General features: G+C 38.6%; 1 protein-coding gene across 1 annotated transcript in view; it reads left to right on the top strand.

The window, feature by feature from the left end:
* The window catches only part of grik4 (glutamate receptor, ionotropic, kainate 4), a 441,808-nt gene that overhangs the window by 180,519 nt on the left and 244,520 nt on the right, over nt 1–16,769 (top strand). Inside the window, exon 3 of the mRNA XM_059330837.1 lies at nt 16,328–16,461. Within this exon, the coding sequence (XP_059186820.1) occupies nt 16,380–16,461 (82 nt within the window). The 5' untranslated portion in view covers nt 16,328–16,379. The remainder of the gene's footprint in view (nt 1–16,327; nt 16,462–16,769) is intronic.

Here is a 16,769-nt window from a genome sequence, read left to right as displayed (position 1 = left end):
CCAATCAAATCATATTTCAAGTCATCTCTATACAAACTGGTATTTTCTCTAAAATATTGCTAAATGAGCAACTGCAGAGGCTGCCAATGCCCCAGGCTCCCCACCAGTCAGCAGATTTGATGAAGCCTCTTGGATTAGTGTACAGTGAGACAGGTTTTCTTAGACTTACTACTCCTCGATATCCTGATTCTATTTCATGAGGTGCTTCAGAGCAGTTTCCATCAGCCTTGTATTGCCCCTGACAGGGAGACCGCTGAGATTTGGTGTTAATAAAATGTGTGTTTACTGCTGGGAGATGTTAGTGAGTGTCGTGCTGGCTGTGACAGTCCAGTTCATCACGGAGCAGAAACTCTCGGGTCATTCCAGCGAACTGATCAACAGAGCTGGAGCATACAAATACCTCCTCCATTGTTGAGTTCATTTGTTTTTTTTTTCTCCCTCATGTCGAAATATTTCATACAGAAAGGCATTTTCTTTGAACTCACTGCAAACATTCACCCGAGGAGTATACATACCACATGCATATTAATTTTCTGCTGCTTCAGACAGTCTCTCAAACCTCCTTGAACATTGGTCACACATCAGTTATTTCCATCTACAAGTTGCTTTTGTGCCAGTTCTGAGACTCCCAAAGCAACAGTACATGAATATATGCAAATATGTGGGTCTCATTATGCATCTGACTTGCCTTTGGTTCAATCTGTCAGTTTTAATGGGTCATTTGCAATTGAATTACACAACGTTTGATGTGTGATTGACAGTTTTGATATTTGGATTGTGTAAACTATCGGTCTGACAGGCAAGTCAAACAACTGACAGACCATCCTGTTCTGTCAATTGTTGATCCTACTCATCCTGCCATGTTGACACAGCACAGACAACCTCACAGTCCTGATTGTCAAACAAGCGGAGACCTTATATTGCTGTGGTCTGATGCAGCGTTGGGGAGTAGTGAAATACATAAAATTAGTTTAACTACATTTGACTTTGCAGTCATTAAAATAGTTACATAATAATTATTATTATTTTATTTTTTTTAAACTATTTTTTGTGTTAATAACTGTTGAAACTACAAACACATTTGGGCCATAAAGTGAAATACATATTATATATATTTTTGTAATTTAATAATTTTTTTTTTTTAATCACTTTTCCACTCAAAATGTAACCCTTTTTGACCAGCTCAGCCCCATTTTTCTGTCATCCTGGCTGCTGTAGAGGCATGCACAGGATATACAGTCACCTCACACTTGACCTTTCACCTTTGTGTTGTGCAAAATGCTGCAGTGCTGACACAACAACCGCATCATTATGGTTAAACCTCCCGAATTTCAGCCTGAAGAAAAATCACAATGACCATAAGTAAGCAAATACTTGACATATATTGTCAATTTCATAATTTTTGTGAAGTAGCTTGACATAGGGATGGCCAATAATTTTCAAATATTCTAATAGTCCTTAACGTAAACAAAATGGAATGGTTCATGTGACACTGGTTTTGTCCTTTGAGCCATTGTTTTACCTTGTTTTACCTGCACCTGGAAATGACACTATAACATAAAATGTTGTGTCTGTATATGCTGCACATCATACAAACAGCAGAAAATACAGCCATCAAAAAAGTACAAGTAGTAATTAGAAAATAAACAAAAAAGAGGTGTAAGGTTAAGCTAGCTTATCACAAATCAACAAGAACTACACACAGCCATTTGAGGCTGCAGTTTTTTGTGTGGATTTATGTTGTAAAACCATTGACCTTAGGTTTAGGGCAAAACAATCTTGTAAGGCGTTATAAAAGACAGTTTAAACAGTAAATACATTTACGTAAATGCCGGAAGTTAAGTAGTTACAAAGGTCAGGTGTCTGCCCCAAGTTACGTAAAAAACGTAACTTAAGGAAAATATGGTGTACTTTTGATTTCAAATGGGACAAGAACCCCACTCTCCTGGATGAAAGGCCGCCATTTGTTCATCCACCACCCCAACCTCCAACCGAATGCAGAAATCTGCCTTTTTAAACTTCTCTTGGCTGTCAATAACTACTATATCAGCAAGATGGCATTACAGTGGCCAGTGAAATACAGAGACATACCTTATTTTTCGCTACCTGTACACACAATCTATATTCACATTCATTTTTGACGGGAGAACAGGCTGGTTCTGCAGACTACAGCAATGCTGGAGAAACGTTGTGCGGTGTATGTGGGTGGGAGTGGGGGAGGGGGGATCGATCTTCGAATAACTGTCAAATAGTTCCCAGCAAATATCAAATAGAGCTTTTGCTTGAAATGCCTATCCCTAGTTTGAACTACTACCATTATTCTGAATTACTTCTAAGTAGCTTTAGTTAACCAAACTAGATTTCTCCCTGTGGCTTTGCTGGAGTTCAACTTCTTCCAGTGAGAAGTAATTGGTAGCTTACAAAGCTCTGACAGAAGATCTCACTGGATGTGGAGTGGTTGACTTTGGTCTTCGCTGATTGGACTTAATAAGAGAGTTTGGATTAATGACAGACTGGTGTCTCGGGATGCAGAGTGCATTGGCACTGTTTGCAGGCAGTCAACATGATTAATATCAAAGGTCAGCTTTGATGCAAGCTAGTCAGCCAGTGAGCCATTACCCGCACATCACTATGTGTGATGTGCGGGTCGGAGTAAAAACTGTATTTATAGCCCTCTACCCCTCTCTGAAGCCAGAACACTGCTCCTTTTACATTAGTTTACTCCTGCGCGCATCTGAACGCCCACATGTAATAAAACATGGCCACTATATCAGTACATGTTGCAGCTCAAACACTGCATCATCCACAACAGTGTGTGTGTGTGTGTGTGTGTGTGTGTTCTTGTACTTCCTACATTGTGAGGACCGGAACACGTTTTTAACCAACAGAGTGAGGACATTTTTACAAAGTGAGGACATTTCGGCCGGTCCTCACTTCTTTAAAGAAAAACATTTCAGACTTTGTTTTAAGGGTTAAAGGTTACATGATAATTATAATTAACTGAAACTGTATTGTGTGGTTACAAAACTAGCTAAAACTAACTAAAATTATTGTGAAAATGTCCTTCGTTTTCATTTTCATCAACTTTTTTCATACATAATGAAGATGGATAAAGCAAAGGAAATAAAGGCAAAATTTACTGTGACCTCTTTTAATCTCCCAGCCAACAAATACCCCATTACAAAAAACTAAAACTAATAAAAACTAAACTAAAACTAAAGCATTTAAAAAAAAAAAAACTATAGCAAACTCACTCTAAAGACTCATTAAAACTAACTGAATTTGAAAACAAAAATTCACAACAAAATTAAAACTAGAACTAATGAAAAATCCAAAACTATTATAACCTTGCAAGGGAATTCACTGTTCCAATGAGGGTCCTCACAAAGATAGAAGTACAAGAGTGTGTGTGTGTGTGTGTGTGTGTGCGTGTAGGTTGTCATTTAGTGCAGAAGTCAAACCTTTCTCAATGGTAATTTTTTAAATTCCTCTAATATAGAGATGCAGTGTTTGCTATTCACATTTCATTGCACGAGATGCACACACACAAACACACGCTTGCACAAAACAAGGAGCAGTGGGTTGAGATTTCAGAATGAGATTGAGGAAAAATGGTTGTATTGCTTCAGAGTATCTGTTTTCCTCCATACGCTGTATAAATACAAAGGCCTATTTGTCAACTATGACACTGATACTTAACAGCAGTCTGTGCTGCAAGACTGCCGGTGTCACCCTGTGGCTTTTATAAAAATGGGATTTAACCAAAAATGGATTGAGTGTGTCTGTGTTTGTGTGTGTGTGTGCAAGGGAATTGCTGTGTTTTTATTGAACAAGCTTGGACCAGCCGGTGGAGAGAGGCATATTAATAATTTGTCACAAGGAAAAATTGCTATGCCATTCTTGAATATAGTCTAAATGTGTTGTTTTATTCCAAACCAAAAGCCTCCTTTATCAGTCCTTCCAATATTTTCTAATTCTTCAGCTGAAAGAATGAATGCAAATTCAACCAATCCCCACATTATGCCCACATAATTATTACCATCTCTAACCTATTTATCTGAGTCCTTTGCATATTGTTCCAGTTTTTTATTAATGACTCAAGCTGCACTAAAACATTCATTTTAAAGATGCATTTTGTCTTTCTCTGCAACTAATTACACGTTTGTAGTATTGTGAGTTCTTTAAGACTGTATTAATTTAGTTTTGGCTGGAAACCTAAAAACAAGCTGTGGCTAGGGCTCGTGTTGCAGCAAACAGTTGCCTACTTACACATCCAAAAAAACGTGGAGCAACATTATTATCACATTTTCCAGTAAATACTATCTTGGTCCCAGCAGATATGAACAGCTTCAGATTTATTGCGGGTTGTTTTTTTTTCTGTTTCCACTCCCTCAATTCTCAGCCCCCTTAAATAAAATCTTTAAAGGCAGCAACTTGTCCTTTAGACTAAAGAAATGACAGTATGGAGTCTGTTCTATACCTTACATTATATATGAAACCTTCTCACTGTTTTAAAACCATGCTCAGAACAGCTATGATTACACTGCAGTCCCCTTTTCTCTGATTTCATCTCACCATCTCAGCCTTGTGCTGGCTTTTTCTCTGAGCAAAGAAACAAAAGAAGAGTTACAATAGCCGGCATTTTATTTCACGATCCTCAGCCTATTCAGTATTCAGGGGAGGCTTATACTGAAACTGCAATGGGTACAACTCCATACAGTATGATTGCCTGTCTGTCTACCTATTCATGCCAACTCACAGTAAAAGTAATCTGGGCTATTGTTGTCTTCATTCCTCCACAACCCCAGACTCTCTGCACAGAGACTTTAAAGTTATTGTCGATTCTGGTACTCAGGAAGAATCATCACGTTGTTATATTGTCCCGAGGTTTCTGTTCAATGCGTTAGTGTCACAAGGACTAAAACTGTCTATAAATACTGCTGCAGTGGCCGGTACAAATCTAGCATTTAACATTAATTTTTCAAATGTGGTGCCAGACAAGCAATGTGAGAAGACCAAACCTGCCTTCAAGGAAATGTATAAATTTGTCGAGGGAATTGGTGCTTGGGCCTTGGGCATGAAGGGAGGGAGTTTAAAGAGGCTTCTTTGGATAGGAAGTTTAAAAAGTGAAAGAGAGGAGAAGATCTGGAGATGAAGTTTTTTTATGACTACACAGTACAGAAGAAGGTTCAGTAAATTAAATTAAACAAAGGTCAGAAATTTAAAAAGGTATCTCAACACACTCCTCGAGTTGACACTCAGCACACACAGCTGTGTGTAAACATAGTGTGTAAACTCTAAACCAGCGAAGATTACACATTTATTGACGCAATATTTACGCCTGAGGTTACCAAGGTTTTTCACAATTTATCTACTTTCCTGAATGCTCTCACCTCTTACTCCTCCAACCACTTGTTTACTCATGTTTTTTTCCCCGGCATTACAGATTTTGGTAACACTTTACAATAACCATCATTTATAAACAGTAAACAGATAGATTATTATTATTGTTTATAGACCATTTAGAATGGTAAATACATAATTTATTAATGTTTAACTAACTTAATCATGTATAAATGGCAAATAGATGTATATTCATTTATAAACATGTCTATTAATGTCAGTTTATAGTTACTTTACTATTAACAAACAATTAAAATATAATTAATTGTTTATAAATAGTTTTAGTTGCACCCATTTTAATATTTTAACTCCATATTAAGTATGTTAATGATTTTGAAATGATTCATAGACCTTTGAGAAATTGGTTGAAAACATTTAACGATTAAATATGTAAAGCACTTTGTAAATGGTTAATAATTGGTTTATAAACCATCTATAAACATTATTTAGTTGGTTATTGTAAAGTGTTACCCAGATTTTACTCATTCATCGCTCAACAAAGTAACTTGCAGTAGAGTCATGGAAAAAAAAATTAGACAATTGTTTTCTTCAATATCTTTTTAATTAATTAGACATTTTCCATGGTTTCCTTGATAATAACCAAAATCATTATCCAGAAAACCATGGAACATGGCTAGATATCAGCTCTTAAATTAAACTCTTATGAGCTATTTTTGTTGTTATCATTATATTTTTCCAAACAAAAGTGCCTTTAGTTGTACCAGGCATTAAAATAAACAAGAAACTGAAGAAAACAATGGTCTAATATTTTTTTTCCATGACTGTATGTTTAAAAGGGGCAGTTCTGCTACAGTAGAGTAGCAACACAGCAGTAGAGATATAGATCAATCTGTGTTTCTCAGACGAGAAGCTGAGCTCAAATTGATATAATAGATTCAGGAGTCTTTAAAAAATGAGTGTAATCACTCAGCTCAATCTTAATTTTCCCTCCTGTATTGAGTTCATTGGAGTTTGTTTTGAACTCTAACATGAACCAGCTGATCTCACTGAAGAGCCATTAGTGTTACAGATTGCATTGACTACCAATCTAAAGCCCACTTCTGCTTCCACTCAATGGTGATTTTGCCTTCGGAGGCTGCTGTTACATACAGTATCTAAGCTACCATTCGTATTGACTTGCCAAAGTAACCTTCAAGGATATGGAGGCAGCTTTATGTATGTTCTTTTTATTTCCACTTCAAACTGAAGTAAAAGAAACGGTGTGTTTGTAGAGGTGGTGAAGCTTTCAGCTGTAATCTCAGAGATGAACTAAGTCCATCAGACATGATGCAGCTGTTGCGACTCAAGTTAGTCTCAGGAAATCTTTGATCTACCTCGATATTTCCAGTGCTGCTATACTTGTATTCTGGGCGATCAGTTCTTAGTTCTATGAAAGCATTTTACATTGTTTAAAACATGCTGCTCCAGAGTCAGGCTAATTGAACAATAAAGCACAGTAATCCCCTGTGTGCATAATGATACAAGCTGCAAGGAGTTTCCAGTACTCAATTAATTTCTGAACAGGCCGCTCATTTGATGCTGTTTTTCTCCTTTTCTGAGAAGCTCAGGGGAAGGCTTCTGACAGCTGTTATTTGCATAGTTTTCCTGGGAAAGGTCTGTGAAATGATCTTGATGTGTTGACAGTCGGATTCAACTGTTCCCCAGGGCTCTCCTGAGCAATAACTCAGAAAGGTAGTCTAAGAACCCACAGGATCCGTCGTATTGCCTATCACAGGCAGTGAGCCACCACACAACAAAATAAACGTAAAGGCAGATGAAGTTAAAGGAATAGTTCGGAATTTTGGACATAGGACCTCATTTCCAACTTAGCCGGTGTGATATAGGTCGGTGGAGACCGTTTTCAGCACATTTTATGCAGTCCTTATAGTTGCACAAGTCACTGTTGCTAAACTGGTGTTGAGCTAGCGCACGTCAACAGTAACATCCAGCCTGTCACTAAAAACAGCTTTACCTGCTCCGCAGAACACCCGAGACAAATGCATTATAACGTCGGACTATCGATGTACATGTCTGTGTTGATAGAATAATTTTAGAAATTAAACCAACCTTGCATAGCATTGGAATAGCTTATACTTTGTTCCCTGTTGTTGCTTAGGCTACGGCAGCGGCGGAGTGATATTATCTCCAGGCTAGTGAGGCTACAGTGGAAGACGGTTTCGGTTTCGCTGACAATCATGCAAGTTTATTTAGGTGCTGTCATAGCGGAGACAGGATAGCAGGACACTATGGCCACTGCCAGCCATGCTGAGATTTCGGAGTTTGAGGACGACGAAGATGAGTTTGTGTTTTCAAATCAGCCATACCAGGCTCTTCTGGTTTCGTTTTGACGCACTACTACTAACCCACAAAGTAAAATGACGCTGCTGCTGAGAAACTAGTCCCTCAAAATGTTTTAACATTGAAAATGCAAGGTTGGTTTAATTTCTAAAATTATTCTATCAACACAGACATGTACATCGATAGTCTGACGTTATAATGCATTTGTCTCGGGTGTTCTGTGGAGCAGGTAAAGCTGTTTTCAGTGACAGGCTGGATGTTACTATCGACGTGCGCTAGCTCAACACCAGTTTAGCAACAGTGACTTGTGCAACTATAAGGACTGCATAAAATGTGCTGAAAACGGTCTCCACCGACCTATATCACACCGGCTAAGTTGGAAATGAGGTCCTATGTCCAAAATTCCGAACCATTCCTTTAACCTGATGTAAACTCACGTGGTATCACAATGCGGGAATTGGGAATTTGGCTTCCTCTTTGCCACTGCGGGCCGTTAATCCTGAAGAAATTTAAAATGCCAGAAAAAAATGATCAAATATTTATCTGTAATACTGTTATAGCTGCTGTATTTTATTCCTTTTAATTAAATAAGTTAGTAAAAACACATGCAGCTGCAGATGAGTGAATCTTTTTAGGGGGTGAGGAGGGTTACATACATAAACAAACACAAACACACACAGAAAAGTGCATAGAATGATAATCATAGACTTAAACTGTTGCCACTTATGGATTCACACTTACTTACTTTTCTGGCTGCTGCTTAGAAAGGGCAGAGTGCACTTCTTCACTTCCCTATCTAGAAGTTCAGATTTAAAGTGAGCTGTGAACAGGGTTTTTAATTACACAACATCAACAAAATGCATCATCCACAGGAACTGTTCATCATACAGTTAAAGTACATGGCACACATTTTCTAGGACTATGTGATGCTACTGTAGCTGTAGATCTATTCTCTAATGGAGGATGTGGTCCATGTATTACTTGGATTCTACCTTTAATTAAGGTCTGGCAATGCCTCCGTCACAGCACATGACAATGTCCACAGTGAAACATCACGAAGGACGATGAGATTATCTGTAGAGTCTAAAAACTGATGTTACGCTCCAGTCTAGGGGTGCCTAGGACATAACATGAGAATAATAATAATAATACATTTTATTTATAGAGCGCTTTAAAAGGTACTCAAAGACACTTTACAGTTAAAACACAGTGAAAATCCAGTTACAAATAAAAACAAACAATTAAAATCAACATCACTGGTCATACATTAAAAGCATTTTTAAACAGGTGGGTTTTGACAAGTTTTTTGAAGGTGGGTGGATGTGAGCAGTCTCTAATGTTTTTTGGGAGAGAGTTCCAGAGAGAGGGGGCGGCTATTGAGAAGGCTCTGTCGCCTCAGGTTTGGTTCTTGGTCCTGATGGGAGGGGATAGGAGATTTGCTTCAAAGGAACGGAGGATGTGGGAAGGGGTGTGGTGATGGAGGAGGTCAGTGAAGTAGGAGGGGGCCCGGTGATGGAGGGATTTGTGGGTGAGAAGGAGGATTTTGAAGTGGATGCGTTGTTGGACTGGTAACCAGTGGAGGTTCTGGAGCACAGGGGTTATGTGGTCATGGTAGGGGGTGCGGGTGAGTAGGAGAGCTGCAGAGTTCTGAATGTACTGTTGGAGTTTGTTGAGTAGTTTGGAGGGTATGCCGTACAGGATGCTGTTGCAGTAATCTAGTCTGGAGGTGACAAAGGCATGTATCAGTGTTTCAGTGGCGGGGAAGGAGAGTGATGAACGGAGACGGACAATGTTTTTCAGGTGAAAAAAGGCAGATCTGGAGATATGGGATATGCGGTGCTCAAAAGAGAGGTTGCCGTCAAAAATGACTCCAAGGTTGCGGATGTGGGAGGACAAGGACAGAGTGGAGGTGTCAATGGTGATGCTGAAGTTGTCAGTGGTTTTTAGAAGGCCCCATCTTCTCCATATCACAAGTAGCCACAAGCAAAGATTGAATGCAAGAGAAAATATGTATTTACAAAAATAAATCGATGAACACATATATTCAGGGTGGACTAAGGCCAAGATAACAAACAAAACGATTCTGAAATTTACCAAAGAAAACAAATGACACATCCCTACTCAATTAAACAGGCATTCCACCCTTACTACTCAAAAGGAAACCATATCTAAATCTTAACCAAGTTGTACTAAGCAGAAGTGTGGCCGGTTGGGAGAGGAGGAGGATGAGGAAATAAAGAAATGCCTGCTGCCCTCGACGGCAGCCATCTTGGCTCTTTTTATACTCTTTTTATATATAAGGTGATTTCACAGCTGCAGCCAGTCTTGGCCAGGACGTGGAACCTTTCCACCAATTCTCCTGTGGCTATGGCACACCCCCATTTACACATTGAAGTAAGAAAACAAGACACAGGGCACAAACACAGCAGTCTGCAAAAAAACATCATAACACTGATCAAATCCCACTGCAGGAGCTCTGTCCACCATTCAGACTTAAAGGAAGTGTCATGACGTTCTTTCACCAGAAATGAGTTCCATAGACTGTAGAAATAAATGGCTTTGTGAAAGTTCAAAGTATTACTTTTTTGTTTGTTCTAACAACGTCACAAGAACTGATACTGAAGTACCAAGCTAACGCCTTTCTGAAAACATGATGGTATTTTTTGTACGTTTGTTTTTTTGTTGTTACAGTACTGCAGGTTTTGTAGGGAACCAACGATGCCCAATGTCCACCACATCAGAATCCCTACAGCTCCAAGAGCTCTAGCAGTTGTCGATACCCAAACCTGGTATTGGATTGGGTTTCAAGAATCATGGGATTTTCCTGTTATTGGTTTATATTACTTAAATGTCAAGTTGGAACTTCAAAAATCAATTTGTCCACCATTGATGAATCAGAATCTTTACTTTTAAGTCTTGAATAGGGGGCTTTATGGTTGTTTAGTGGTTAGCACTCTTGCTTCACAGCAAGAGGGTCACCGGCTCGACTCCGGCCTGCTGCTGTTCGGTTCTATTTGCTCTTCTGTGCTGAGTTTTCTTCCCTTGTCAGCATGGGTCTCACCGGGTCTTTCGGCTTCAATTGTCCAAAAACATGCAGTCCATCTGTTTTATTGGTGACTCTAAAATGTCCATGGGTGTGTATGAGAGCGTGAATGGTTGTGTCAGCCCTGTGATTGTCTGGCAACCTGTCCAGGGTGTGCCCCGCTTTTCGCCCAATGTCAGCTGGGATCAGCTCCCTGCGACCCGAGTGCAGATAAGCGGTTCAGGATAATGAATGAATGAAGTCTTGAATGAATGCCACTGCAGCCCTGGCCCCAGTGTTGGTGTGGACAGGGGTTGGTGGGCTTTTAAATCACCATGTCGTGCTCAGCATTCGATGACAGTCAGCCATCAGTGATGGGCGACGGCCCAACTCAACCTTTTAATGGACTTGACTGCCATCAAGCATATTTTGTCCTGACAGACGAGTGATTCAGTGGACAGAAGGAGATGCATGGCCATGTTGTTCATAGCGTAATAACTTACATCAAAACAGAAAAGGTTTTCTGCAGAGCATATGGTGTAAGCTGTGTCTTGCTCCTGAGATTCAGCTCATGTTGAAAGACAGACACAAACAGTGTTACAGTACATACTGTAGGATACAAGTCAGCAGCAGTACACACTAAAACCTGAGGCCACATAAAAATTAAATGACACAAAACAACAGTTCTTCACACAGAAACAGAGAAACTCTTCCACTGCCCATAGGAGGCTGAGCTCCTCTAGATCTCTTCTGTCCACTGTTGTAAACATCCTCAGCACTGTGGCGGGCTGACACCAATTTTTGCAAGACCTCCACTGGGTCTTCCGTCACCAAACTTTTTTTTGTCCTTTAGTGATGTCCAGGCAGCCAGCTGAGACTCTGCAGGTAAACACTTCCCAAAATCAAAAAAAAAAAAAAACCCTCAGGAGTGCAGTGTGCTAAGATTTCCAAAATAACCAAACAGATCCAAGCACAGAGCAGTGCAGTGGACCGCCTCCCGATGAAAATGACATTGTGGCTACATTTGCACCTCTGCTGGCGTCGTGCCTGCACAAAAATAGAATCCCTGGTCTATTGAGTCTGGCTGCGCTAATCTTGCTGTCTGCTATCTTCACAGGTGTACTGTCTGACATTTGGATGCTTTGTCCTCCACGAATCTAACAAATCAAACTGGCTCACTATATTTGGAAGGATGAGTCTAAAGAGACTGTTTGTTTGTCCCGTCCGAGGCAAAGTCCTTTATAGAGTTCCAGTTTCTGTCCAGTACAATACTGTCGCTCTGCTTGCACTGAACTACTGTATAGTCACTGACCTCTCTCAACTTCGATAAAAAAAAGGTCTATTTTCTGCAGCAAGAACATTGACAAAACAGAAGCCACTCTGCCTCTGCTCACCAGAACCACCCACACCTTCGGTGCTTTTAATAAAGATTGAAAAGCAAAGCCTAACCTTGATAAAAAGAGAACAGGACTTGTATTTATAAAGCATCTAAGAATAATTTCAAGGAATCGTGATGAGTGAAAAAGGACTAAAAATATCCTGAATTAATGTTTTACTGTTTTTCATATCGTGTTGTGAAATGAATAATGGCTTGCTGTGTTTTCTCTCCCTCAGTAATTTTGGTGTGCAATCAACACATTTAAGTTTGCCAGAGTGAACAACACATTATTTAACGCAATGATAATTCAACAAAATAAAGACAACTGTTGCCATTGTACTGTAATTGAACACAGGAATATGAATGCAATTATAAAAGTGACACACAATTTCTTGTCTTACACCTAGAATATTTTTTTTAACACTTTGCAGCAAAGTGAACAAGTTTTTAACACATTATTGACGTTATTTAAACTTCCTGTAGACAAGAAGCAACATAAGTTTAATTCCTTTGGAGTCGCGTTTCTGTCCATCTTGCAAATATTAAGTCTCTTTTAGCTCTGTTTTGGTCAACTCCAGGGGAAATATATTTGCTCTATAGCTCTTAATGTTTACAATGTTCCACAATGTTCACCAGTTATTTTTAGTTTATGTGCTGAAAGGAAGTATAAAGTCGGTTTAGAGCTGCAAATAGCTGCCTGCTGCAGCTGAACGATGCTGTTTTAACAGTATGGCTGTTTAATTTTGTTGGTCACTGTATAAATATAATTGCACCTTCGCTACAGTAAAAAATTAGATGAGTCATTGACATAGCTGATGTTCTGCTTTAATGATGGGTTGCATATTTATGTCATGCTTTCCCAAAATGTGACCGCAATATTAAGAATTATGTATGCCTACCAATGAGTTAAGATATTTTGTTCAATTATTCTTAATTTACTTTATCTTAGTGGTTCGGGAACTATTGAATCCACATGGTATCACAGCTTCAAGGTACAATACATGTAATCATAGCTGCTGTTAAATCAGCACTGTTTAACTTTTATTTCCATGTTTTTAATTAGGCAGGAAATGAAAGAACTCTGCGGTGTGACTCCAGGTTTATAGACCAAAACAGTCTACATAAGTTACAGTCCAATCATTTTGTTTCAAGAAGCTGGTTCTTATAAATCAAATAGCTGTCAAATTTCTATTTCATCTGGACTTTGTGTGTGTGTTTGTCAACCTGTTAGGAACTTATAATGGCTCTGCAGGTCTTCTAAATCCTGGAGGAGATTTTCATTTCTTAGGTTTATAGGGTTGATAGACTGCTTTTACTCCTAAACCTTAAAGTAGGACCACATACAGGTGCATCTCAGTATATTAGACTATCATGGGAAAAGTCCATTTGCAGTAGTTCAAGTCAAATAGCCCCAACCAAGTATCATATAAGTATTATAAAACCAAGTATTATATAAGTGCATATAGATGGACATACTTTTCAGAGGCCAACATTTCCATATTAAACATACTTTTTAAAATTGGTCTTTTGTAATATTCAATTTTTTTGAGACACTGAAGTTTAGGTCTTCATTAAATGTAAGCCATAATCATTATAATTCAATCTGTGTGTAATGGGTCTATATAATGTGTTATTTCCACTTTTTGAATTGAATTAGTGACATAAATAACATTTCTATGATCTTCCTATTTATTGAGATGAACCTGTACAAGAAGGCATCATGGGTTGAATTGCAGGTCTATTAGGAGTGTTAAGCCAGTGGGAAATATTTGATAGATAAGGGGCTGCACCTATACTATTCCCATGACTAAGAACATATTGTAAAGGCCCCAGTGTACCCCATCACCATCACTGCTGTGGGTCTTAAAGGAGAACTGCAATCAACTTTCTGATGTATCCTCTTTGCAACTATCACTTTTTTCTGTTAATGTTCACACCCTGTTCTGAAACCTGGCACATAGAATTTCCCAAAAGACGAATCACATTAAATAGAATGTAATGACTGTAATGAATGAAATGAGGACTTTCTGGCATTTTCGCACATTTGAAGCCTTCTTGAAATTAGTGACATGAGGAGCAAAGCACCACATGATCTGATATTTGTGGTAAATTTGGAAACAGAGCTCAATCATGACAGCTTCCCTGCTGCCTTGGGTAACCATGTTTGGACCATAATTAAGCATTTGTGCCGTCTGTTTCCCCCTGTTGGTGTACTTTCTGCAATTTTCTGCCTGTGTCAATGACAGGCTGCTGCCACATTGATTCACTCAGATGGAAACAATTAAACAGGTAAAACATGAATAGAAAAGCAGAGCAAAAGAATGACGCATTGACGTCACTGAATAACCTGCAACAGAAGAGCAGGTAGTGAGAGAGAATAACTAAAAAATAAGAGAAGTACATTGAAAAACAGAGGGCACAGAGGACTCCAGGCTTCAGAGTATAAGTGCTGCAAACTGAGTCAACAACAGCCTTGTTCAAACATGACAGACATATGTGACAGGTTGTCATGGACACCTTGCGCCCTAGCAATAAGAAAGACATTAAAAGCCTGTGAGAGAGGCATGTAATGCATGCTTGAAAGGACTTTATTTTTCTACTTTGGTATACACAAGGGCAATGGAGGCTTTAAAGGTTGAAGAAGCAGCTTGTGCAAAGTTCGAAGTGTGATCCCTGCACTGCCAGCACAAATCTTGGAAGAGGAAGTTAAAGAGCAGTGCTTGCCAATCCCAAATTATCACTGGCCCATAAGCAAGATAAGTGACAAACAGATGTAGACAAGAGAGCTCCGGACACTTAAGTTCAGTGCAAGGACTTAAGAACAAAGTCAAGCTTTGAGTCTCGAGACCACCAGCAGCATGGATGGATAACTGAATGGGTCAGACAGTGGTTGAAAATTACCATAAAGAGACACAAAATTACTAAAAACCTGCAAAAAAAATAACTACAAAGAGACAAAAAATAACAAAGACAAACAAATGACTACAAAGGACACAACACCACTACAATGAGACACAAAACCACTACAAAGAAATACAAATGACTACAAAGACACGCAAAATAATCCCCAAAAGACACTATAAAGGGACATTACCATGCAAGAAACTTACCATAAAAAGGCACAAAACCATAGGTAGACTATAGGTAGCACTCATGATGCAAAAAGACAAAAGAAAAATATCATAAATCATCACAAACTCTGTGTCTTGCTCCGACGGAGGAGAAGTGGTGGGGTCTTTTGCATGTCTTTGCCCAGGGCCCCCAGTTGTCTCTAATTTCCAGCCATGATCATCAGGACTAATGTTTGGGTCTAAATCAAGCATAATGGATGGAGGGGTCTGGGTGCTGTCTCGCTCCCTTTCTTACACAAAAGTAGTGGAAGTACAGAAAAGCCAAAACATAAAACAGTTTAAAAACAAATATAAAGACATCATCTTCACAAAGTACAGAAATTTAGAAAAGCCTCTGTAACATGGACATATGTAGACTGTAGTTTTGTAATACACATGGTAATTGTATTTATGTTTATAATATTTATATTTATATAGTAATTTACAATATACATGTATAGGTATTTGCAATGTAATATAAATTGTTTATAGTATATATATATATATATATATATATATATATATATATAATTGTTTATAATATTTGTATATGACTATATTGATTATTCATATATATATATATGTATATAGATATAGAGACCTGTTAAGGGGTAGGACTCGATACGTTTTTTTACTTCTTCCTACTCCCTTTCGAGCTTGCAGAAAGTGTCTGTCTTATCAATTTTGTTTTTGCTTTTTTGTTTTGTTTTTTATTTATTCATCTATTAATATTTAAACTTGTTTGTTTTTTTGTTTTTTTTACTTGCATGTTCGAAATAAAGACAATCAATCAATCAATCAATCAATCAATCAATCAATCAATCAATCAATCAATCAATCAATCAAACAATACAATCCTAAGAAGCAAACTAGCTTTAACCCCCAAAAAAATAGTAACAGGGAAAAGTCCTCAAAACTCCCGTGGGCCTCTGATTCACTTAGCAGCAGTTTCACACCCTCACTAACAGATTCCCAGCATGCAACAAGACAGATATACAGAGAGGGAGAGAGTACTGTGTGTCAGCAGGATTAACAGTCAGCTGCACAGCTTTCACTTTTTTTGTGTCCTTCTTGATGTTGGTTTATGTTTAAATGGTGTTCTCTCTTATTTTTCAGGTGGCTGTGACAGGGGCACCCCCGGGGCAGGACCCATGAGGAGTCATAGAAGATGCTCACAGCCTGGGCGCTTCTGCTCTTCTTAGCCATGTGGGTGAGAAGCACCTCCGGTGGCCCGCTCTCCTTCAGAATAGGTAAATTTATTTGACTAAATCTTCTACTGCAGAACGCTGCCGCTGACAAATGTTGACCCTGGAAGTCTTTCTTTTTTATTGGTTCGTTGACATTACAACTCGCTCTTACAGGATATTAATTTGCTGCATGCATAAAAGGATTTTATTTTCCATATTAATGGGAAAATCTGTGAATGAATGAATTTCAAATTTTAATTATCAAGCTTGAGTTTAAATCAAATTGCTGTTGAAATGTTAGCTCAGATTTATAGCATTGTCTAGCTTCACAGTGTGTAATAGGTAAATTGGCTGAAGAAATTCAATCATAA

This window comes from Centropristis striata, chromosome 4, assembly GCF_030273125.1.
Source record: "Centropristis striata isolate RG_2023a ecotype Rhode Island chromosome 4, C.striata_1.0, whole genome shotgun sequence".
Lineage (NCBI taxonomy): Eukaryota > Metazoa > Chordata > Actinopteri > Perciformes > Serranidae > Centropristis > Centropristis striata.
This window is presented reverse-complemented; position numbering and strand designations above follow the sequence as displayed.